The 24,738-nt window shown below is 48.1% G+C and overlaps 1 protein-coding gene across 1 annotated transcript in view; it reads left to right on the plus strand.

Moving 5' to 3' along the window:
• The window catches only part of SLIT3 (slit guidance ligand 3), a 597,991-nt gene that overhangs the window by 480,304 nt on the left and 92,949 nt on the right, over positions 1-24,738 (plus strand). The window contains 3 exon segments of the mRNA XM_043596219.1: positions 5,834-5,905; positions 10,700-10,771; positions 14,375-14,446. Coding sequence (XP_043452154.1) covers positions 5,834-5,905; positions 10,700-10,771; positions 14,375-14,446 — 216 coding nt within the window.

Raw genomic sequence — 24,738 nt, forward strand, 5'->3', positions numbered from 1 at the left:
GGCAAACTCTTTTAGAATGTTTTTCAAAGCCAAGGCAGCTCAGAGGAGTGTCTGCTGGTCTCCCCGCATAGCAGAGCCAATTCCTCTAAAAATAGCTTTCTTCCAGAGAACCCACAGTGAGACAGTTCCCTGCAGATTTTCCTCGAAACTGAGCTCCCACCATCACCATTCTTGCTGCTCCCTGTTGATTCTCTGAACCAGCTCCAGCCTCCAGCAGGGATAGATTCTGGGAAGAGCCAGAGGCTCACACCTTCCTCTCTTCTGTGGTCTTCTATCTTCACCCCTGAGTCCTCAAGCCTCCAGAGGGACCATCTGTGCCTAGAGCCCCATCTCAATCACTGCCCATCTTCTTCCAGTTTGCTCTACTCCCCCACATAGTGCCATCCAGTGTGTCTCATGCCCTCTGCGGTAGCACATAGATTCAGGTGATGGAGAAGGGCTGTGTGGATGCACTGAATGTCAAGTCATAAGTGAAAGCATCTGGGGGAGAGGAACGGTAACCCCACTCTCCACCTAGTCTCACCTCACCCCTGTTGTTTATCTGGGGTGGAGAGACAAACAGTGGTTTATCTGTTTAACAAAAGCAAGTATTTTCCCATTACACAGGTCACCAGGGCATGTTAAAAGGAGAGAACTAAAAAACAAACCAAAAAAAAAAAAAAAAACAGTCAAAAGAACAAAAGGACTGGAGGGTTCTGGAAGCCGTGAACAATCCGGATTCTTAAATGTTCTGAGAGCACCAGGTTTCTGAGGGATTGCCACGTGGAAGGAGGGAGATGGGGTGGATTGGAGCAGTAGTCTAAAGGGGAAGCCGCTGAAGCACAGAGAATAATGAAGAACAGAGCCTTAGGATAAATAGTTCAGGGTTTGAGTCTCAGTTTCGCCTCTTACTTTGCGCATCTTTCTTAACATCTCCTGCTTCACTTGGTCCGCCACTGCCCACCGACCCCCCCCCCCCGACCCTTGCAAAATGGGGCTCATCAGACCTACTAGAGATTTTCCATGAAGATTAAATAACACAATTGCACAGAAAATTAGCACGATGTTTGGAAGGCACTGAATGAAATCTGAAAAGAAAAGCCTATGCATGTGTCGCATGGACAACATGATAGAATGGTTTGGTCTCAAGTTCCCATATTATTTTTCATTCATTGTTTTCTAAGATGATAAAAAACAAAATTCTGTGGTGGAGGCATGTGGGCATATGCAAATAGTAAGAAGAGCAAATCTGGCTCTCTCTCTGCTTTCTGCAGGCAGTGCCAGGTATTCTGCAGAGTAGGTTAGGAGCGGCTCGTGTCACATATGCCTGCATCCCTCAACTTCGTTGTTACTATATTATTAATAACACTTGCTTTGTAGTTTTGCTGAAGGAATAAAATGAGCCAGTATGCAAAGAGCACAGTGTCTGACATAGAAAAAGCCCTCGATAAATGGTAGATGTTCATCGTTATTGCCACCTCAGCCACACCACTACCAATATTCCAACCCAGCTCCAGGACGTCTTTATCAGGTGACTTGTAGCCATGCCCTCGCACTAGCCATGCCCCTGCCAGTCTCTCTGGCATCATGTTGACTTATGCATTGCAAGAAATATATTGCGTTCAGTCGCATGTTTGCAAATGACAGATCATTAAGGAAGCACTGAGAAACTAGGGCAAATCAATACAGAGCGCAAACGGCTGAAATCCCCATCAGATGTTCCCATTGTTTTTACTGGTGCCGGAAGATGTTCAGATGTTTGATTTGTATGTTTGTTTTTATGCTAGTTCTATTAAATCAGTTTGCAGCCTGAAGAATGTTTGCCAGACAAAGAAAGACACATGTGCCATTTAAGAGAGACCTAAAACAGCTGTTGGCTTCAGACACCTCTCTAAATGTGACAGTTTTTTGCTGATGCTAATGCTTCTTTTTGTTCTTCACACTGAATTCTTGTCACTGGGAGTATGGATCTTTGCATGCTTGTTCCAGGCTATATAAAACCTACCAGGGGCTGTTTGCTACATAGAAAGTTTGTGTGTGCACAGGCACTGTAGTCTTACTCCCTTGACAAAGGGGCCATTTCTCTGAGGATGAGCTGCCAGCAACTAAAAATGGAGATGCCTCAGCTACAAATGGGATGCAACAAAGCTTAGTGACTGCGGGCTCAGGTTTTTGAATTGAATAAACTTGCCTGCATTTCCTTCCAGCTGTGGCTCTTCCTGACTCTGTGAATTTGGACAAGAGACTTAACATCTCCGAGCCTCCATTTTCTCATGTTTAAAGCGGGGATGGTAACGATGAATAGGACCTGCCTCACCATGGTGTAAATATTAAGATAAACAAGCCATGTAAAACTCTTAGCCTAATGCCTGACTTACAAGCACCTGACACCTCATAGCTCTTACTATTGTTATTACCCCTTCCCTTGCCTTTACCTCACATTCGAAGGACACTGACTATTCACAACTGTCCCACCCCAGACAAACTCTGATCCCCCCTGGAGCGAAGTTAACCCACATCATGGCATGGCCTTGGCACTCCATAAGGGATCGGGTGTCTAGCCAGGACCCACAGCAGCATAAGAAGCAGAGAGACTGCAGACACAAATACCATCCCCAGAGTGTACTAGTCTGATGGGTACAGGACGCACAGAGCCGTCCCTGCTAAGATTGAAGTTCTTTGCTCAAAACCACACCTTTGTACTCTGTTTGCATATTTGTATGTATTCGCATCTGTATTGCATCTCCCTCAGCTCCTACAGCCTTTTTACAAAATGCCTATGTCTTTTTTTTATTTCCTTATGAAATTTTATTTTAAGTTTATTTATTTTTTAAAATTTACATCCAAGTAAGTTAGCATATAGTGCAATAATGATTTCAGGAGCAGAAGCCAATGACTTCATCCCCTACGTAATAACACCCAGTGCTCATCCCAACAAGTGTCCTCCTTAATGCCCCTTGCCCATTTAGCCCATCCCCCACCCACAACCCCCACCCCCAGCAACACTCATTTTGTTCTCTATATTTTAAGAGTCTCTTATGGTTTGTCCCCCTCCCTGTTTTTATATTATCTTTGCTTCCCTTCCCTTATGTTCATCTGTTTTGTATCTTAAATTCCACATATGAGTAAGGTTATACGATACTTGTCTTTCTCTGACTAACTTCACTTAGCATAATCCACTCTAGTTCTATCCACGGCATGGCAAATGGCAAGACAAAATACCCACTTACACAGAGGCTGCATGATGTCTCAGAATCAGCATTGGGGTCATAACCTCCTAAACTCTTCTGTGACTTTGGGGAGGCCACTTTAGCCTCTAGGCCTCAATTTCTCTGTTTTCAGAAAGAAAGGCAGTATGTCCGATGTGTAGAAACAGGTGTCAGTTCTGCCTCTTGCTAGCTCTGTCACTCTGGATGGGCTATTTGATCCCTGTAGGTTTTATTTTCCTCATCCACCAAATGAGGCCAACATAGCTTGCCTCATACATGTAAGGATTAAAAGAGATACTAGACATAAATCAACTTGGCCTCATAAATGATCGCTCTTCCTGTTTGTTATGATAGCAATAGAATTTGGTTCTGTGGTGGACCATCTTGGGCTGTCTCTATCCCCAGATGATTAAATTCCTCAGGGACAGGTACCACATATTGCTCATGGATTCATCCCTCCCTTGAATCTTACACCCCTCACTAAAGTGCAGGTTAATTTGTTATGAATTGCACTGACAGCCGGCCGACCACGCACCCCCGGCTGGCCTGACTTGCCTAGGTTCTTGGCCTGCAGCTGGAAGCAGTGGGTCCTCTTGTGAAAATGGAGGGGGTTACCATCATTACAGACAGTGGCTGTCCCCAGAGGCATCATCCAGCCGCAATCCCTTGCCAAAGTGACAGGTGAATCACAGGATTCCTGGAGAGCATTTTCCACCTGACTGGCAGCCCCAGAGACCCATGGAGCTGTTGCCTGGGCTGAGAGATCCCTGCTGAACTCTGCTCGGCTGGAGAACAAGAATGTCCTTGGAGCTTCCCTGCTGCCTCTGCGGCTGGCTGTATCGGGTAGCCCACAGTCTCTGAGACCTTGTGGCATGCTCTTGTGCCTTACCAAGAACCAGCCAGGCCCCTGTCTGGCTAGCCTGTGCCCATGTGCCCAGCAGAACACGCTCCCCACCCCCTCCAGCAGGCCACAAAGGCTTTCTTAATAGACCGTGGCAGTCTCATTTGTAGACTCTATTCATCTAGCAGCCAAGAATGATCTGTCCTGATGCTCCCTCTCTCCTCCCACCCGCCTTTCCTCTTTCTCTCTCCCCCACCCACCCTTCCTTTGGCCTAGAGAGTGATTTGTCTGTGTTATGGGTAGGCCTGACAAACCATTCCACATTAGCAGCTGAGATGTTGTTTGAAATGGGAAAATTGCTGGCAAACTGCTCCATTAGCGGTTCCAGTAACAAATACTCTCTTCCCCCAATGAAGATGAGATCGCAGAGGCACAAATTAATACGACTGTCTCCCCGACTCTGCAGCGGGGATTATTCTTCAAGATGAATGGGTTCATCCCAGCCAGAAATGTGCAGCCACTGGATGTAGCCTCTGAGGGAGCCACTTCCGCCCGTCTGTTCCTTCTGCTCCCCCACCCCCCGCCCCCGCGCACACCTTTTTTTGTGTCTTCCCAGCTGAGAGGTTAGGGAACATCCGTGCCAAATGAGAAGGTGATGACAAGACCCGTGCCTTGGAGACAAGGGAGATGGACGAGAAGGAGATGCTGAGTCCTCAGCCGAGGCCTGAGGGCGTCACTCATCACCTCTAATAGAGGACCCTGCCTCCTACTCAGGCCTGTTTCCCACCACACCTGTTCTTGGTAACAGGAAGTCACCTGAGAGGCGAGAGAATAGAGATGCTTACTCACTTCTCTTCAAGAAAGTTCTCGGCCCTGGGCCTGGGGCCTATGACATCTCTTGTCATTCCAGAGTTACAAGAGAGGAAGGTCTTCAGGAAAGTCTGTAACATAGTAAAGCCACAGATTCTACCAGCATCCCAGGGGAGTGGTCTGGTCGGGGCCCCTAGGGTCCTCAGGGTGTCGGAGTCAGTTTGATGAATGGCAGGCTGGGAGCCTAAAGACTTGAAGGCCATTTCTCCAGCATATTAGAACAGCCCATTGAAAAACCCAGAAACAAATAATCAAATGTTATTTATTGTATGTTGTATTCCTGAAACTAATATTATATGTCAGTTATACCTTAATTTTTAAAAAAGCCTGGAATGAAGTCAGCCATTGTCATTTCTGCCTGTACAATACCCCAGTGGCAGTGTGGTTGAGTTTTTTTTTAATTTTTTTTTTTTAACGTTTATTTATTTTTGAGACAGAGACAGAGCGTGAATGGGGGAGGGCCAGAAGAGAGGGAGACAGAATCTGAAACAGGCTCCAGGCTCTGAGCTGTCAGCACAGAGCCCGACGTGGGGCTCCAACTCATGGACCGCGAGATCATGACCTGAGCCGAAGTCAGACGCTTAGCCGACTGAGCCACCCAGGCTCCCCAGTGGTTGAATTTTTGACAGAATGGTGACATGCTTCCAAGGCAGATGGGCATTGCTGGCCCATAGGCCACCTCTTTTTCTTCTCTTTATCCCTTTGACTTTTTCAGCATGCCAGTTACTTCCCACAGCTTTTGTGAAGAAGACATCTGCCTTCAAAGACCACTTAGAATAAGCAAGAACCAAAATCCTGCAGAAGTTTGCCCAGTGTCCCGCAACCAGTATCTGGTGCCACTTGATGGGAGGGGCCGTCCTGTCCCTCAAGGCCCTCAGCAACCGCCTGTTGACAGGTGGATGGTTAACTGACTCTTCTCTGCTCTGTTTCCCAGACGCCTGGAACAGAACTCCATCAAATCCATCCCTGCTGGAGCCTTCACCCAGTACAAGAAACTGAAGCGAATGTGAGTTTCCCCTGGGGAGGAATGAACCAGATGTTTTCAGTCTGGGGGGTAATATGCCCTATGTAGTAGGCGACCTGCCCAGATGACAGCCCACATCACATTCCTCATGGAGAGCCCAGTGTCAGGCCTGGAATGCTTTCCTGAGATTGCGAGGTAAGGTTCAGGAGTGTTGCTTTCAGATGGTGAGGTGTAGCGATGTAGACACCTCAGAGCTGAGGGCCTCTCCAACTAGAGCGAAGTAAAATTATCTAGGTGAGAGGTGCAGCTGCATTGGCCTAAAAAAGCCCATACTACCATGTTTATTGTCCTCTGGCTTTCATGATGTGGACCTGAAGTAGGAACTTCAGTAAAAATGAGATGGCAATGGCCTTGTATCAATCTCCAGCACCTTAACATGTTGGCTGTGGTACATGCCTACAACTGTGCACACATTCACCTAACAAAGAGTAACTGTCCACCACCTGCAAGGAATTGCAGGGTCTGTGGAGAGAGCATGCTCTCATGGAGCTCACACATTTGAGTGGGCAAACACAGAAAAGAAACAAGTATCAGAAATTGCTAAGTACTAGAAAGTGAAACAAAGGGCGGGCCCACGAAAGCCTCTCTGTACAGGTGATCCAAATGAAGGGTGGGAATGAGGAGCTCTTGAGAGAGAGCAGCTGAAAGGCCCTGGGGAGCGTGCATGGATGGATTGCAGAGCAGGGAGGGGGACAGAGGCAGGGCTTGTGTTGGAGAGGTGGGAAGGTAGAGGCCAGATCCTGTGACCCTTTAGACCATGACAAGGACTTTCTGTTCTAAGTGAGATAAGAAGCCTTGGGCCCTTCCTTATTCTCCAACCACATATGACTTGCCTGTGATTATCCCCACCACCCCCATTACCGCTGCATCCGGTATCACTGCTACCACTACATCCTATCAGTCCCTGGTTACGCCAGTGCTGCCATTCCTTCCCTCTCACGGCTCCACTGACAGCATCCTGTACCATGGTACTCATCCCCGCCATTGTGGTGATGTCATCATCACTGCCTTCCCCAGCCCCATGACTGCCCTGAGCACGACTCTGTGAGTCACGCAGAGCAGGGCACTCTGAGGGGACGCCAGTAGGATTCGGAAATGGCCCAGCCATTGCCAGCTTGGATATTTAGAATCTGGGAGGGAGATTCCTTTCCCTTTTCTGAGCTGAGAAATCATTTCTTACAGTCCAGTAATCAAAATGCTGCTCTTATCCCAGTTACTTACTGTCTCTGGCCTCCCACAGAGGAAAAAGAGAGCAGGTAGAAATATGCACAGGCTCGATCTTGTTCCCTTCCAGTGAAGGCTGATTCATCGGTTTCCCTTGAGTAGGAGAGCCTACATTGAAGAGGTTAAGTGTCTGCTGACTCCTTTTTATGTTAAAAATAAACATCCCCAAGAAACAGTGGCATTGGTTGGCTTTACCCTCAGATCTTGGGAAGGCAACTTCCCATCTCCCTGGAAATCCAAACCAAACAAGATTTTCTCCTGGTACAATTCCAGAAGTAGAAACCAACCTAATGAGCCAGCCCTGAGCACATACTTTTCCCCTCCCCTTGGCAGCATTCTTGCTGGAGGAGCTGTATAAATATAGGCCTTAATATTTAAAACCTTAGGCCATTAATCTCCTGTTCTCCCTGCTTCCCCAGCTCACTCCATACCCCCCCCCAATTCATTTTTAAAGCCTAACTTGATTATGCAGCCAGATAGTAATTTCAGTGAAAAATGACAAGTTCAGTCACTGCCCCAACCTATATCTCTTGCATGATTTAAGTTACTGCTCTAATTTTTTGTGAGGTCCAGGTAATTTAGAGCTTGGCTATGTTTTACTGTCCTTTCTTCATCCCATTGGAGTTGCCATGATCTGTGCATTCAAAATTCATAAGACCTTCTCAGTCACGACCTGGGAAGTGAATTTAATTTTTGATCACTTCTGATGTTACTGATATTTATTATGATGCCCCCTTACCCGCCCCCCCCCCCACCAAAGGGATGGCGGTAGCGAAAGGAGACCACTTACAGATTTTTCCAGCTAACAGAACCTCACAAATCAAGATGGAAGTATGACGGCTTGGGAGAAATAGGGCCCCTGGTCAGAATGGGTTTTAAAACCCTAAGTGTGAATTCCTCATAGGTGTACATGAACCAGTCTCTCTCTCTCTAACAGAGAGAAGTTTCCCCTCAACTATGAATGAACCACACCCTCCTCCTCTCTCTAATAACAACAACAACAACAACAACAAAAAGCCCCTGGAATGAATGACTTTGTCCCTATTTCTCGTGTCCAGCTTAGTAGAAAAAAATACTTCCAGGTAAAAACTAGTATCAAGGTAGAGCCATTTGAGAGGAGAACAGAGGGCACTAGAGAGAAGCCCTCAGTTGACAGGGTTGGTTAACTGATGGCGCTGACACATGGGGACCAGAGCTGTGTGGTGTGGCTGGAAGGGCGTGTTCTTTTGTCTCCATGCTCTGAGGTAGAGTAGAATCCACAGGTGCCAGCACCTCCCCACTTGAGCCTTGCCCGCATGGAATTTGCCACCTTGACTCTGAAGAGTCTAGAAAGTCCGCTGCCTCTTGTCCATCAAGTTTGTAAGCCCCAGGGGACTGGGGTGGGTCAGAGACCAACCAGGCCATAAAATGCTGTGGCCTAAAGTATGACCCAGGGATCATGTGCATGGGAATCACATAGAGATGTGTTACCTATGCAGACTTTTTAGCTCTCTTCCCCAGGCTAGCCAAAGCAGACTCCCTGTGGGTGCACTTTGAAAACCACTGATCTATAGTGACCCAGATGCCTGGAGTCAGCTCAGGGCCACCTACTATGGACTGGGAGGGGTCAAGCATGGAGACTGGTAGGCAGCAGAAGCCTTTCCCAGCCTGCCTTCTGTCCAGTGCCACTACCTTTTGCATCCTTCTTTGTGAAGTGAGGGGAGACTTGAGATGCCAGCCCTCTACCTGAATAGCCATGTCAAGTCCCCTCTGGCTCTGGGTCCTTGCCCTCAGAGGGTTGCTGTTTCCTTCCTGCAGTATTAAGAACTAAGATGAAGTGACCCTCCAGGAGCAGTTCCCAGCTAAACTATCACTTGTCCAGTTCTACTCCCCATCATCTCCAAAACCACAAGACATCCCTCCTGTGCTGCAGAGAGGAGTGCATCCAAAAGGCTAGCTGTGGACTGAATACCACTTTGCCCTGACAAGGCTAAAGCAGAGGGCTTTCCCTCCACCCCACGTCCCAGAACTTCCTCTTGCATACTGGGGGGTCTCAGTAGCTTGAAGAGACGTCCCGTGATCAGGAAAACAAAATAAAAAACCCAGGCTTGCTCACTAGTCTGATCTGAGCACAGACCCTGCATGCCTGCCTGGAATGCCTTGCTAGGCAGGCAGGCCAAGGGCGAGCAAGATTAGGATAATCCAGGGCATTTGCTTGTTAAGACCCTTCTACAAAAGTGGAGCGCCGAAGAAAAGCCTGGTGTAAACTGACGAGTTTGTGAGCACAATCTGTGGATTTGTAAGAGGCGATCTTGCCAGCTAAAGGGATAAGCTCGACAGCTGTGCCTAAGAAGCCTTAACCTGTGAAATATCTTTCAACTTACCAGCTTCAGAAGCAGGGAGGGAAGAGAGCAGAGGCCTAGGAAAAGTGGTTGTGCAACGCTTTAGAAGGAGGGGAGAGACAGACCGGGGAGGACGCTTAAGAGGCTGGGGGCTGGGGTGTCTGGCCTCGCTGGAGGCAGTTGCTTAAGGATCTGCTTAGATGTGCTTTCTTCTCCGTATCCCCTTGTCTCCTCCTCATTGACCCTCCAAGACCTCAGCTCTCTCTCTTCTGAACAAAAGCAAAGATCCATTGATTTATTTTGTTAAAGGAAAAGAACTGGAGAGGTACGTTGTCTCTGGAAATTGGAGCATCTCACCTTCCAGTGACAGGAGCCCAGAAGCCGCCCCTGAGCTAATGGCTCAGAACGTCTCCCCCCTCAGAACTGAGGGCCGGGTGCTCACAAGTCACTGGGATGCAGGAAAGGGGACAGCCTCTGGGCTTTGGGGAGGAGCCGGGTCAGGGAGATTCCTCTGCGCCAGCCCGGCCAACCAGGGGAGCTGCCTTCTATTACACAGCGTCCCTCTCATCCACGTTACCCCAAAGCCCTAGGCATCACTCCCCAGGCTTGTGCCTTTCTGAGGAGCACTCCAGTGACAAATCCACATCTCAGAGGCATCCCGTGAGAATCGCGTGATGTGCTTACGTCACACGACCTGAAGGATGCCCTGAACCAGACAGAGACTTAAGTCCCTGCTCAAAACCTCTTTTCAGGTCAGGAAGGAAAGGTCACTGAGGAGGTGAAATGACTCAGGACTATTTGGGGGAAAAAATAAGCATTGGCTGAGGCATGAGACAAGAAGATGATGCTTGCAAGAACCCTGGCCTGTGTTTGGGTGAGGCAGGCTTCTGCTTCATTTATGCTATAATTGCTTGGTAATGCGACAAGGCCCTAATGTGACTGAGTGCAGTCTTCCCTACAAAGTGAGGGCTCACATGTGCAAAGCCATATGTCGAAGTCAGGGTGCCGTGGGTGGGCATTCTTTGAAAGCCAAGAAGAGTGAAAACATGTGGTATATTTTATGAAGAGACAGTTGAACTGAATGGTCTTTAAGCCCCTTCTCTTGTGCGATGAATACATAAATTGATTAATTCTCACCATTTTCAATATCTGAAATGCTTGACTCACACTTAAGAATGGTCGTATCACACCTTTGAGCTATGTTCTCAGACTCTCCCATTAATGTTTTTAGAGACATCAGCAAGAATCAGATATCGGACATTGCTCCAGATGCCTTCCAGGGTCTGAAATCACTCACGTCGCTGTAAGTGGGGAGCAGAGTCATGGGGGAGTGGCGGGGGGGGGGGAATGTGTCCATATTTTTCAGGAGGTGTTTATCAAGGTTTTATGTTCCCTTACACACTTGTGGCAACCTGGTAAAAGAAACAAATATTTCTTCAGGGGAAATTGATCTTAGGGAATATTTCTACAACCCAAATGCATTATTTTTATTGATTAAGTGCCCAGCAGCCTTCCTAGCTATTGGCTTCTAATTCAAATGCATCTTCAGCTCTACCCACACGTCCCCCTCCTGCCCTGCGTGCCTCAGCAGTGCTCTCTAGGGAGATGGAAGGACAGAATGGTAATGTATGTTTATTACCAACGTGCCCATTTCTCCCAACTATGTGACCTCGTCAAGGGAGGAGCTAATTTTCTTCCCCTGATTTTCAGGCTTTTTCTCCAAACCAACCTCATGGCCTTTGTTCTGAGAAAGCACACTTGCCATCCTGTAAAGGCTTCTTTTCTTGGGTTTTGCAACCCTAGGGCAGCCTACTGGATGGAACCACGGCCTCATCCACCAGCGAGTCAGAGACCCACAGGGGCAAGAAGGCATGGGGCTTTGTCCTGTGGCTCACCGTGTGGCATGGGTAATGTGACTTGAGCCTACTGTGTATTTTCCTCACAGACAAAACGAGGATAGTGGTACCTTTTCTGCCTACCACATATTCAATGGTGACCACGATTACAATAATTGGCAGCACTTATTAAGCACTTACTGTGTGCCAGATACTGTTCTAGGAGTCTTGCAATTTTAATCCTGATAACAACCTAATACACAGACTCTATCCACTTCCTTCTTTTACAGTAGAAGGAATCGGGTGATCTAAGCCCCACACAGACAGGGACTTTTCTCTGTTTGGATCCTGGCTGAATCTCTGGCACCTCAAACAGTACCTGGCACATGATAATTGCACAAAGCTAAAGCATGTTGAATGAATGCAATTATCTGAAATCCACAACTGGGAGATGCAGGATTGGATCCCAAGCAGTATGACTCCAGGACCCATGCTCTCAATCCCCAATGCTATGCTGCCTCTCGAGATAATATGAAAGAAACAGTATACAGTAAGATACAAGAAAAGCATCCTCAGTTGATATTATTTATATCATTTGGTGACCTGCCCACTGAGTAAGAGTGAGGACGCTCAGAAGCAAGCTGTCAATGCTTCCTTCTCTCTGTAACCTGTTTGCTTAATTTATGAGTGGGCAGGTAACAAGATCCACATTTTCCCCTACCTGGCCCCATCCCACTGGGAAGGGGCTGAGGACAGGGAAGTGTCTTGATTCAGCTGTTGCCGGCTGCTTGCAGAGTAAATTAGTTTCATTTATCGAACAGAACATCTGGCTGGGATATCAAAGACAGGATTGTATATGAGATTAGTGTCTGCGTATTATGCCGAAGATCACAGAGGAGCAGGGAGAGTGGCTGCGTGCTGCCAGGATCCTGTCCCTGCCCCCACCCTCCTATTCCCCTTATCTAGTTTCCCTCTGCTGGGACTTGGGAACAATCCGAGGACAGTGAGATGCTTCTGGTCCTACAGGAAACAAAATTCAGAATCTGTTTGTCATATGTGAAATGGCATCCCACTAGCCAGTTCCAAAGTACACACTGGGGCATTAAGTGAAGTGCCCCCTGACCTCTAATATATGCATTCATCCTTCCAAGTATGCCTGCTAGGTACTGCATCGTCTTACAGGCATGGAGAATGTGGCAGTGAACTGGACGGACAAGACCCTCGGTCTCATGGAGCTTGGAACACAAACATACCCAATCCAAACTCACCAGGGGCCAAGCTAAAGGGCAGGAAAGCCTTGCCCGTACTCATTCATTTATTCTTTCAACAAATACTGTGCTGAACCCTGTTCAGCTCTCAGCTCTAGGGACCCTGCCATGAGCAAGCCACATAATATCGCCACATGCATGGAGCCTACGTTCAAGTGAGCTGAGAGGTAGGGGCACAGAAAATGTTTAAAATAAAGAAATATATGAGTAGTAGAACATGACATAATGAAAAGTAATGAGGAAATAAAAATAAAGTGACAGGTGGTGAAAAACATTAAAATATTCTGGAGAAACTTCCCAAGGATGAGATGTTTGCGCTCAGATATGAAAGGTGTGAAGAAGGCAGTCAAGGAAAGATTTTGGGGGAAAGCCAGGTGGGTCTACACCCAGATTGCTCCACAGTAGACCCACAGCCCTCTTCAGTCTGCTGGGGGGTGGTTTGGACCCACGAGGTTAGAGCTGTCCCATAGGGAGGTCTGATGGGTCATGTGAGGATCCCCTGCCCCAGTCCCGGGCCCCTCCACCCCACCAGCTACTGCTGCACCACAATTTCTGACATCAGCCAAGACAAGCAGACAGGGACACTACTACATTTGGCACAGTGAGCAGGGGGACATCCATATGAATTACAAATTGAGCCTGAGCCATCATGCTGACTTTTATTTACTCATTAATTTGTTGAAACATTAATGAAACCCACCCGCAGGCTGAGTGAGACACTCACGCTTTTTCCTGGTGGTGTCTGGAAAATAGGGGGTTTGGTTTAGCATTCCCATTTCCTGTTTCCCCACCCTAATATTTTGTCTCCTCAAAGACATATAACAGCCTGAATTTGTGGTCTGAGTGGGAATTGGATATTGCATTCATTCAGGATACTTCAGGGCCCAAGAGGGAATTGAAGGGGGGAAAAAAAAAAAAAAAAACCAACCCTCCCAAATCAGTTCTCTCCATCTCAAAGGAGGCTGGGCCCAGGAGAAGCAGTCTGTGCCGTGGATGAGAGCAGAGAGCGGCCAGCAGGACCCCCTGGGCGCTGGGCTGGAGAAGCAGACAGTAGAATTCTTCCCCAAGCGCTCCCAAGTCACCAAAGCCCAGCCCACCAATAGGAGGCCCAGTATGAGGGACCTGTACACCTACTAGAGAGGAGAGTAAAATAATTCAGAGTTTCTTGGTTCCTAGAGCTCAAAGACTAGGCAAAGGGGCTGGAGTGTGGGGGCCATCGCTCTGAGGTAACAATTCCTTGCTCTCCAGTTTTTCCTGTGAGCCAGTCTTTGACTCTGCGGTCCCTGTGCCATCTGGATAGGACCCCCAAAACTCAAAGCCCTGCCTAGAGGGATGATTAAAGAACTCAGCTCAGGAATTCCTAGGATACAACGGGATATTAAAAGGAAACGTTCTGTAGGCTGGGCTCAGCCTGATCAATATCCATTGAAGACAAGAAGACACAGGGCCGGCCAGCTTCCTACACATCTTATTTATTGCCGAGGTGTGAGTCATATTAGCAGCTCAGGGAGACACTACAAGGGGACCGCTGCGCCCTATTGTGGATTATTTATTAAGCTGTGCTGCCCAGTAATGAAACAGGATGGAGCTGATTTCTCCTTGCCTCCCAGACAGCCTGTCTCTGCAGCCCCTGTGGCACTTGCCTGCTGTCTCACTGGTAAGGAGGAAGGGTAAGGCCGGCCAGGAAAGGAGATGCTCTGAGAAGCCCCACCCACCTACAGGAGTTGGCAGAGGCGATGGCCTCTCACTTGAGTGGGCTTCAGTGGCCTCACATCACAGAGACTGCTGTCTTCTCTTTTCTAGGGTGCTGTATGGAAACAAGATCACCGAGATTGCCAAGGGACTGTTTGATGGGCTGGTATCCCTACAGCTGCTGTGAGTAGGCATATTGTCACTATGTATGTCTCTAGGAATGTCTACTGGCTCTTCACCTGCAGACTTTGAGCCATGCTCAGTACAGTTCTTTTGACTTTACACACACCAAAAGGGGGGAGGAGATTCTGAGCTGTCCACCCCACACTTCCACCACCTCTTTTTGATGGAAGGACAGCCAGGGAGTTGGCAGAGGGAGACCAAGGTCAATGTGAACAAACCTACATGATACATTACAGCTCAGGAACCTGGACGGGGCATGAGTCACTAACCATAGGTCTGGAGGCTAGAAATTAAGGCTGAATGGAATCCTACAAGGGGAAGCATCTTGCAGGAGCATGCTAGGAATTTAGGGAACTAAAACATTCACACCTTATTCCGATAAAGCTGAAACAGCTGCTGATACACATGTGACCTTGAAGAAGGGTTGGGGGTGGGATGGTGAAATAATTATAGAAGAACATAATCAGTCACCAATATGACTCTATCTGGGTAAGATATAGCTGAGGGGGTAAGAGTTTATTTAACTATTTATTAAAATTTTTGTTAATGTTTATTCAATTTTTGAAAGACAGGTAGAGACAGAGCACAAGCAGGGGTGGGGCAGAGAGAGAGGGGGACACAGAATCCGAAGCAGGCTCCAGGCCCTAAGCTGTCAGCACAGAGCCTGACGCAGGGCTCAAACTCACGAACCGCGAGATCATGACCTGAGCCGAAGTTGGATGCTCAACCGACTGAGCCACCCAGGCACCCCAGAGTTTATTTAATTTAAAGGAAGACTTGTTGCCTCAAATTTTAAGCTCTAGGATTATTTATTTGCATTTATTTCATTCTGGCCATTTGAGCTTTAAATGTTTGAAGAATATAATTGAACTCTGATGTGGAAAGGCAAGGAAAGGAATTTAGCTTGTCATATATTTTAAGATTCTATGATGGGGGAGAGTTATCTGTAGTTTGTGATTAGGTAGCCATGGGGTCTATGCGCATGTGCCATGGGCATGGGAGTACATGTGCGCACATACACATCCTGCTCGGTGACCATCACAATTCCTAGGAGTATGAGGAATTGATCTTGAGTATCCTGGGAACACTGGAGAATGCCAGGTCTCAGAGAGGTAAACGCCTTGCCCTCAATCACACAGCAAAATAGGTGTGGAAACTGGAGAAGAGTTTACATGGCCCTGTGCCTCAGAAGGCTCTCAGCCTTCGAATAGAGGTGTATATCTGAGTAAAGATGAGTGAGTGAGCGTGTGTGTCTTTGTAAAACTATCTCCCAAGTCACAGGCAGTGAGGAAGGAGCCCAGGGCCTCCCGACTTCCTGTGTGCAGTTAAACAAAGCTGCGGCAGGAATTTGCAGACCAGGTAGGCAAGCTGGGTCTCCGGGTGGGTGGGAGGCCAGGCACAAAAATAGAGAGAGGAAGGCCCGGTGACTCCCAGAGACTCTTCAAGAAAGAGGAAATGAGATTTGTCCTCAGCCTTTACCTTCTCACATCTTTACTCACTCCCCTTCCCATGTCCTGTAAGACTCAGACCTGGACGGTTCTCCTAAGACAATGCAGTCATGTAAATCATGCCCAGCTAGTTTCCAGGCAGCATGTCCATCTACAAGCAGCAGTCAGGTTTGTTTCAATGAAGCTGAGAGCAAGAGAAAGAAGATTCTTTTGTGTCTTTTCTTCTCTGTATCTCCTCTCACCTCCATCTCCACGTCTGTCTCACTCTGTGAATCTCTGTGTGGGCATCTTTGAGTTCAGAGGTCCCAGCCCTTGGGTGAGCCTTTAAAGCTATTTGTTACAGTGACCCACCAGGGCTCTGCAGGGAGCTGGGTGTTTCACAGATGGTATTCTTTGTTTGTAGCAAAGAAACTGTACATCGTAACCACCTCCATAAGGCTAGTTAACTGTAGCTATTAATCCCTTGAAAGAAGAGTAACAGTAGCATTGGCGTTGAGGTAGATTTGGGGGTGGTTGTGTTGTACTGGGCTGGGGTGAGTATCCTTTTACAATCTGCGTGTCTAGTGTAGACAGAAAAATGTCATTGCATGCATTAAGGAGAAATCTAGCATGCATCAAAGTGCCTAGCAGAGCGCATGGCATGTTGCAAAGATTCAATAAATGCATGGGTTTGGGGGGGAGTTTATTTCTGGGGGGGTTGCATATTTTTTAAAAAAGGAAATGTCTCCCAGCTTGGAGCAGATAGCAGTGACGATATTAATAGAACTCACAGGATTTGCATGGGCCAGGAACTCTAGTTTAATCTCACCAGAATTTTGAGCAGATGGAATGGAATAGCTGGGAGTAAACTAGGAGTAAAGACAAAGCATCCCTGCCTTGCGCGTGACCAGGAGTTGACACAACTCAGGCAAGCTTGCTCTCCAGAAAGAAGCAGCAACTGCAGCCGTCATTGGGCTTTGACCTGCCGCTGAGCTGTTGGAAAGCAGGTCCTGATTAGATCTAATTTAGCGTCCAGCCCGCTGTAGATTGGATTTCTCCTTGTTAGACTGGAGACACTCTGATAAGAAGGCTCTGATTAGAATACCCTGGTAGTCTGGGTAATTTCCTCTCCTTTGACTCCAAGGCTTTTTGTAAGAGATTCGTGTTTATTTCTCTCTCCCTGTTTCTCAAATTATTGGTGCATCACAAAGCCAAGCTGTCTCTGCCACGTGAAGCGATCTCGGATATTTCCTCTCTGGCACAACTCACGGTGTTGTCGGTAGTAAAGGGGGTACATTGTAGTTGTCCTGCCTGCGCCCCCTTATCCCATTGTTCCACATTTTCCAGCCATCCTGCCAGATTTTCCCAGGCCCTGCATGTACTCAGTCCTCCTGGGTCCCGTTCTTGAGATGCTTATTGCAGCAGATGGTCAACACTGAGAATAGAATATCTCAGGCTTCAGAGTTTCTTGGAGGCCACCAAAAATGGGCTACATGGAAACACTTAAAAGTCCTGGGAATGATCCCCTAAACCCGATGCCCTGTCCTCTGGGTGTCAGCCTCCAAAGAGTCACCTCCTTTTGTTTAAGTTCCAGAGTTTTAGAGGTCAAAGGAACGTCAGGGCTCCAAGCACAGTCTCCTACCCAGCTAGTGCAGAACCCCCTCCCACGCCCTCTGTGACAAATTTTTCTATCTGTTCTTGCTGATGGTGTCTGTGATAAGTCATCATTGTGTACTTAGAAAGTTAGGCAGTTCTTTCTTATACTAAAGCTCAGTAATGGCTTCTGGGGAAACTCAGAAAAGGCTATTCTCAAAATCTTCAAAGGTCTCAAAATAACTAGTGTGTCTCCCTGTAATTAATCCTAAACAGGTTCCGTTCCTGCAGACATTCATGGTATAAACACACATTCATTGGTCATTAGTAACAGTCCTTATTTATCTTTGGGGGTGTGCGTGGTGGTCTGTATGCCCATCCCTCCTTAAAACAGAGTGCTGGGAAGTGAGTCCCACACCCATTTGGACAAGAAGTATGTTAGACACTCCCTGCTAATGTGCTGAGAACTGAAATATCCCATGTGAAGATGTCTCAGAATGTAAGGTTAGGACAAGATATGTCACATGCTCCCAGGTCCAGGGATGGGAGCAGCTGGATTACCAGAGAACTGACCCTTCTCCTGGCTGTGCCCATCCCTTTCCTCACCAGAAACTTTAGCTCAGAGGTCGACCTCTCCCAAAACAAGAAAAGCCGTCAGTGCGTCTCTAGAGCCATCACTTTCCCCTCTGACGGGCAGCTGCAAGGTGTGCTGTCCCAGCTCCCCCAGGAAATAAAGAGCATTCATTTAGTGCTCATTGATTGCATGGCAGATGCATAGGAAAGTGGCTCGAGTAGGGCAGGCGGTCCTTTGAGGTAGAAGCTTTCACATAAATGCTGGGCACAGTCAATGTTAAGCCTGCTCCAGGAGGTCTGAACCCAAACCAGACTGCCTTTGGGCTGGAATAAGTTAAGACAACCCAGGCACCTGTTGTTTGATTTTCTTGGAAGGCAGACAAGACCCTTTGAGAATCTTGGAGTCTGCCAAGCAACATGCCAGTTACAGGGCAGTGAGCAAAACTCCACCCCCGTAGCTCACTTTTCTTCACCAGCTGTTTCGCGAGTATTACTACTGCTGCTAATTACTTAATATGCTCCAGAACCCGTGCCAAAGCAATGTTATGTGCTTGTATGCTTCTCTGGTCTACGCAACAGTGCTAAGAGGAAGGTATTGTGAAAAGGCCCATTTTACAGATGGGGAAACTGAGGCATCGAAAGGTTAAGTAACATGGCTATTGTCTTTCAGCCTGTAAGTGATGGAGCGTTGGCATCCAGGCAGGCTAATTCTAGAGTCCATGCAAGAGACTTCTGCTTCAGGCCCTGTCACAGGCAGATCTGCAGAACTAGTTCTGTGATCCACAGAGCAAGAGTTCCTCACAGGCTCGTGCCAAGGAGGACGTACTGCTGAACCGACTGTTTCTGGTTCCTTTCGTTATGCCTCAGTATCCGTCACAGGCTGCTGTCTCCCTGGGACTTCCTCTGGCCCCTTGTCATCCCACTAACCCCTGTGAGAGGGCATGAAGAAGCTGCCCGTCTGTAAAGACTGGGTTAAGGGCAGATGGTGAGAACTCCCCAGCAGTGGAAGCAGACTTACTTTGTGATGCACTTTTGAGGGAGGGCTTCTTCCCTTCCTTGTGCGCCCGGGGCTTCCCAAGGGAGGCCTTCAGGGAGATGTAAAATCTGGAGTCATCCCATGCTTGGCCATTGAGTGAATGATTCACCCCTCTTAAAGGACCAGTTGGTAACCAGAAGGCAAGTGACCACCCTGGTAGCTGTTGAGGGAGGGAAGGAGCAAGCCAGATCACACTAGGGGAGGTCTTTGATCCCCCAATAGCAGGTGATGGCTGCCATGTCCAGTCTCTCAGAATCTCCGCTTCCCTCTGCTTGCACCCTGTTCCTACAGTTCTCCTCTGTCTGTGGACTCCAGGGAGGTCCTGTTTTTCAGACAGGCTATCCAATGGCATTGCTACATTTGCAGTTTCCTGTGCATTAGGAATCACCATGACAACCCACAGCCTGTGACCAGCAGTGCATCCATTATTGGGAGGGAATGGAAGAGTCTTCTTTGTCCCTAGTTGGGCCTGGGATGGTTCCTCCTGTTTCCTCTCCTGAGTGTTGAGCCTGACGTGGCCCAGAGCAAGACTGGGCAGCGTTAGGGTTTCTTGACCTCGTGGCACCAGATATCACCAGGCTTCTCCCCATGTCTGGCCTCAGTAGGTTCCTGAATGTCAAAGTAAATCCCCCATATCATATGGTAATGATGAGAACATAGTATCTGTGCTAAGGCAAGAGAGTAGGTCTTATTAAAATTAATGTGTAAAAAAAAAGTCAGGAGCACCTGGGTGGCTCAGTCAGTTAAGTGTCTGACTTCAGTTCAGGTCATGATCTCACGGCTTGTGGGTTTGAGCCCTACGTTGGGCTCTGTGCTGACAGCTCAGAGCCTGGAGCCTGCTTGGGATTCTGTGTCTCCCTCTCTCTCTGCTCCTCCACCTCTCTCTCTCTTTCTCTCTCTCTCAAAAATAAATACATTAAAAAATCTTTTTTAAAAGTTCAGGATGACAGAGGGTTAATTCTGGAGAAATTTTAAAAAAAGAAAAAAGAGGAAGACATTAATGAGAGAGGTTTGGCTCTGTGTCCTGCAGCTTAATCAGGGGTCCAAGATACCTCCCCAGATTGGTGTCCTCACGAATAGTTTATGCCAATGCATAATGGTGGTAAATACTCACAGGGAGAGACCTTTTTCTGAGGAGGAGCAATAGAAAAAATGCCAGGCAGTTATTGGTACCGTCTTTCTCCTCCTCCGTATCTACATCTGAGTATTTATAAAACAAACTGACTCCCCAGCCTTGTGTTAGGAAAAGGAAGCTCCCCAAAGCACCTGCCCCCTTGGCAGGAGCCTGGGCCAGCTTTCCATCTCATGGTCTTTCCTGCAAGGACTTGACTAATTTCCAGGAAGAGGGTCACTATGCCCTCTCTTGGCACCAGTTTTCTGAGCAAACCTTGTACTCTGGAGTTTAGAATATGCTTTTGACATTTCCAGACAAATACCACTCAAGTAGGAGCGGCAACATAACTGCTGTCTTCCACAGACCCACGGGCAGGTGTGGAGAGTATAAATACCACCCAGAACGTTAGCTCTGGGCCACTGAATCAACACGTGAATTGCTAGAGTTGCCAAGGTGATTTTAATGCAATTTATCATTAAAGCTGACTCCCGATGTTTGTGTTTTCCGAACTGTGCAGCGAAGGCCTGTGAGCTCTGTGGGAATCTTCACTGAGGAGGAGATGTGGGCAAGGACAGTAGCTAAAAATGGGGTCTCAGTGGTCTTCTGCCCTGTTGGCTTTTTTAGAGAAAGTGGGTGTGGTAGGGCCTTTTCACTGATGAGGGTGGACCTCATCTCCCTCCTGTGGTTTTTCTCTCTGTATCTCCTGGACCTTGAAGGAAGGAAGCTGCCAGCTGCTCCTGTATTGAGAGCATCTGGGACCTTTCTGGCCAGGGCAGGCCGGGTCCCCGAGCAGGAGGACTTGAGTCACAAGAGCCCTCCTTAGCCCAGACCCAGGGTATTTCACTGCCCCCTCTACAAGCTCCAGCTCTGTGGTTCTCTGTGGCTTATTTCCTGCCTGGCCTTTTCTGAAGGCAATGGTTCTGGAAAGGATTATCTCTTAGCAGCATCGTTATGTTGGTTAGTCAGTGGACTGAGTGCTAATACCTCTTGACGTGGAACATATGTGGAAGCTGCACATGCTCATGGAAGAGGGGTTGGGAGAGGGCCTCGTAGGGCTGACACTTGGAAGTAAATATAGAAGGTGATGTCTGTGCACTCCTGCTGGATGTGCCATTCGCCTTAATCCCCTCTGAAGGGAGCGTGGCTTTTTGTTTTGTTATGTTGTAGAATCGTCACTAGCTTAATGGGAGTGGCCACAGAGAACATATTGCCATCTCCTCCCATCAGCATTGGGTGATTCCCAAGGTCCATTAATGGGCATCAGGGTGGTATAATGAGTGGGAGCAAAGCCCTTGTGCTAAGATAACATGGATCCACTTCTCAAACTGCCACTTACTGCTGTGCAACTTTGGTCGCTGGTACTTAAGTTTTCTGTGTCCCAACAGTTTTCTGTGTCATCTGTCTGATGGAGATAACTCTTACTCTCTAGTGGGGACATTCAGTGGGTTAGTGTTTGTAAGGTGGTTGGTGGGTGTTTGATCATACATTATGCTTGTTACATGTTACATCATGTGGTCCTGCTGTTCATCTGGCCTGTCCATCTCAGCCCTTCTCTCTCCTTTTGCTTATAAGACCTTCAAAAGAGGCTCTTTGGGAGGTGGGTCTGGGAGCAGGTGGCCCCAAAAGATGGCTGGATTTGCTTCTGGGGGAAATATTTATGAGCACAAGATGCCCTCAACCCCCAACTCACTGGATCCAACAAGAGATCAAGCTGAAGGTCTAGTTGGGGATGTCAAAGTTTTGGCTTTGAATACCAGGCAGCCTTTCAAATGAGGCAACCTGGAGCATCTCATCTTGCATGAGGGATGCTGCTGTCTCTGCTTCATCACTGTCCCCTGATCTGCCCAGGGTAGAGTGAGAATTCAGAGGAGCCACGCATACTGCTCCCAAGTCAGCATGTGGTTAATCATCGCTGAAGGTTGAAGTGCTGCTTCGTGTGTGTGTGTGTGTGAGCCCCTCAGTGAAGAACCTTCCACTTTGTGCCAATGGCAGTTTGGTGAGCATCCCAAAAAGCATCCCATCTCCAACTACTTGGTGCCAAGTCCTTCCTAAGAGTTGGCAGGATTCCTGATCGCTCCAGACAACCAAACGGCGAGCAGTCTTCCTGACCCAACCAGACCTCTGCCCACCTGGTGCATTCCATGCCCAGGTGCATTCCAAAGCTAGCAAAAATAACCACTCCCAGAGACCAGGAACATGCTTCACTGGGCATGGAAGAAAGAGTATGGATTCTCTGTGGTGGATAAAAGCTGAGGTCTGGAGTCAGGCTGGTATGTTTCACTTACTGCTTGGTCAAATCTGCCACCACTCGGACCCTCAGTTTCCACACCAGCAAAATGAGGACAATCTTCATGCTGCTGTGAGGCTGAAATAAAATACTGTGTGGAAAGTGCTTTGGAAAACGCTTGGCACGGGGCTGCACAGAGCTGTGGTCCCTAGAGATGTCACTGCGTTATTAGTATCATTTCAGCAGCTGCACTGCTGTTGTTCCTCAAAGGGAGATGAAATAGGACAGACCCAGCAGCCTTGAGGGGAAAAAGAGGGAAAATCGATCTCTCCAGGGAAAGAGACAGAAGGCCTGTCTTCAGGAGTTCTTATGGAAATGCTGAACCCCATTACAAATAGTTGTTTACTCTCTGTTTGCTCCACAGCATGTTTTTTCAATTCCCCTCCAACTCTTGTCCATGTACCAGGTAGCTCAGGGATCCTTTCGTGGAAGACAGATGGAGTTGAGTAGCTGCCAGCCTTCCTCCCAAAGGAGAGAGGACAGAAGGACGGGCTGTTAGATCTTGCTGGTGCTAGGGATCAGTGAGGCTGTCCTCAGCATCTAAATCGGGATAAGCAGCTTAATTTTATCTCTTCCTGCACCTACGTGTCTTGCCTTAGGGAGCCAAGCATCCTGGGAGGGAGGGAGTGACCAAGAGACTGTGCCCTTTTGTATTTCCGTTTGCTCCCTGCTTCATGCACTCTGCGCCTCATGCTGTCTTTGCCTAGTAATTCCGCCAGCCTGGGGTGTTTTCATGCCTTCCATCTTTGAGATAACACCCCATGCTAAGACATCTAGAAGTAGTAGGGAACAAGGAAAAGCATTTGGATCAGAAAAAGAAGCCTCAGTAGTTCTGATGAGTGAGGAGGGTTGCCCCCAGGAGCATGCAGATTGGCTACCCTTTCAAGGCAGGTCAGAGTCACCACTGCTCTCTCCCTGGGGGCTCCCTCTTTGTCCAGGGTCTAGTGTTCCCCAGAACTGCAGCTGGGCTCTTTAATCTGCACTAGGGTCTCAGGTATGAGTGCCCACTCAGGCAAGACAGGCGAAGAAGCTGGTGAAAGGCATCGCTAGGGAAGAGTGAGGACTGTGGCAAACAGGGAGCATGGGTCCTATCGAAAGGGGACAGCCACCCCATAGCTGCCTCCAGTGGACTCCATGTTGCTAGAATTTCTGAAATTTTTTTTCAAGAGGAAATAGAAATCTGGGGTGTGTGTGTGTGTGTGTGTGTGTGTGTGTGTGAGAGAGAGAGAGAGAGAGAGAGAGAGATAGAGAGGGAGAGAGAGGGAGGGAGGCAGGGAGAGGGAGAGAAATTTCCCAATTTTAAAACACTGGGAGGGTGAATGAACAGATTTGCATGTGGGATGTCACAATATATTGCAGGGAAGATTCTTTCTTCAGGGCATCAGATTGGTACCTCTGACTTGGTCTCTACTGAATTGTTCAGTATTTCCTAGCAAAGGGATCCCCTCTTAAGGCCCTGAATATCAAGGTTTGGAATAAATCATTTACCATGCACTTTATTTTCCTTTGTAAACAAGCACACCAAACACCCGTGTGTGAAGGGTCCATTCCTGCCCCATGGGTGCTTAGCCCTGCTGGGTCCCTCTGGCTTTTCTCCCTATTTCTTTTCTCCTTGGTGTCCTCCTTGGAATGTCCCCAGAATGGATTGACCTTGACTAAAATGCAATCTATAAAGCACAGGACATCCTTGGGGGGGAATGCCACCGGGGGATAGACAGATGGGTGGGGTATATAAGGTGTTCGTAAAGAAAAAAGTGCACCCTCCAGAGACATCAGTTCTCGTAACTACCTCCAGCATGTTCCCTGGAAACGCATGCAACCTTGACCAAGCCACCACATTCTCAGCCTCAGTTCTGTCACCTAAACTTGGGAGGCTGGCTGTACCCATCTGCCTAGGTTACCGTGAGAACAATTGGATGTCAGGAAAGCACTTTGGAAAACAACAAGAGTATTCTAGCTTTTCTCTACTGCAAGGCAGGAGGACATCTGTGTGAACCCTTGGGACCCTGCCCATTATTAGCCAGATTAAACACGCAGCTCTTGTACTTGTCACTGCCACAGCTGCCTGCCTGCACGCAGGCTGCAGGGGCCCCACTGGGAGGACGGGCCTCCAGCAAGGGAGAGGTGCTATAGAAGGCTGGGCTCCCAGGGGCAACCCCCCATCACCAACTCAAGTCCCCTAGACCCTGGCATCAGAGCCTGTGGAGGCCAGCCCGTTACGAGTCTCCTGGGCCACTCTCCACGAAAGAAGCTCTGAGCCAG

The sequence above is a fragment of the Prionailurus bengalensis genome, chromosome A1 (assembly GCF_016509475.1).
Source record: "Prionailurus bengalensis isolate Pbe53 chromosome A1, Fcat_Pben_1.1_paternal_pri, whole genome shotgun sequence".
NCBI lineage: Eukaryota > Metazoa > Chordata > Mammalia > Carnivora > Felidae > Prionailurus > Prionailurus bengalensis.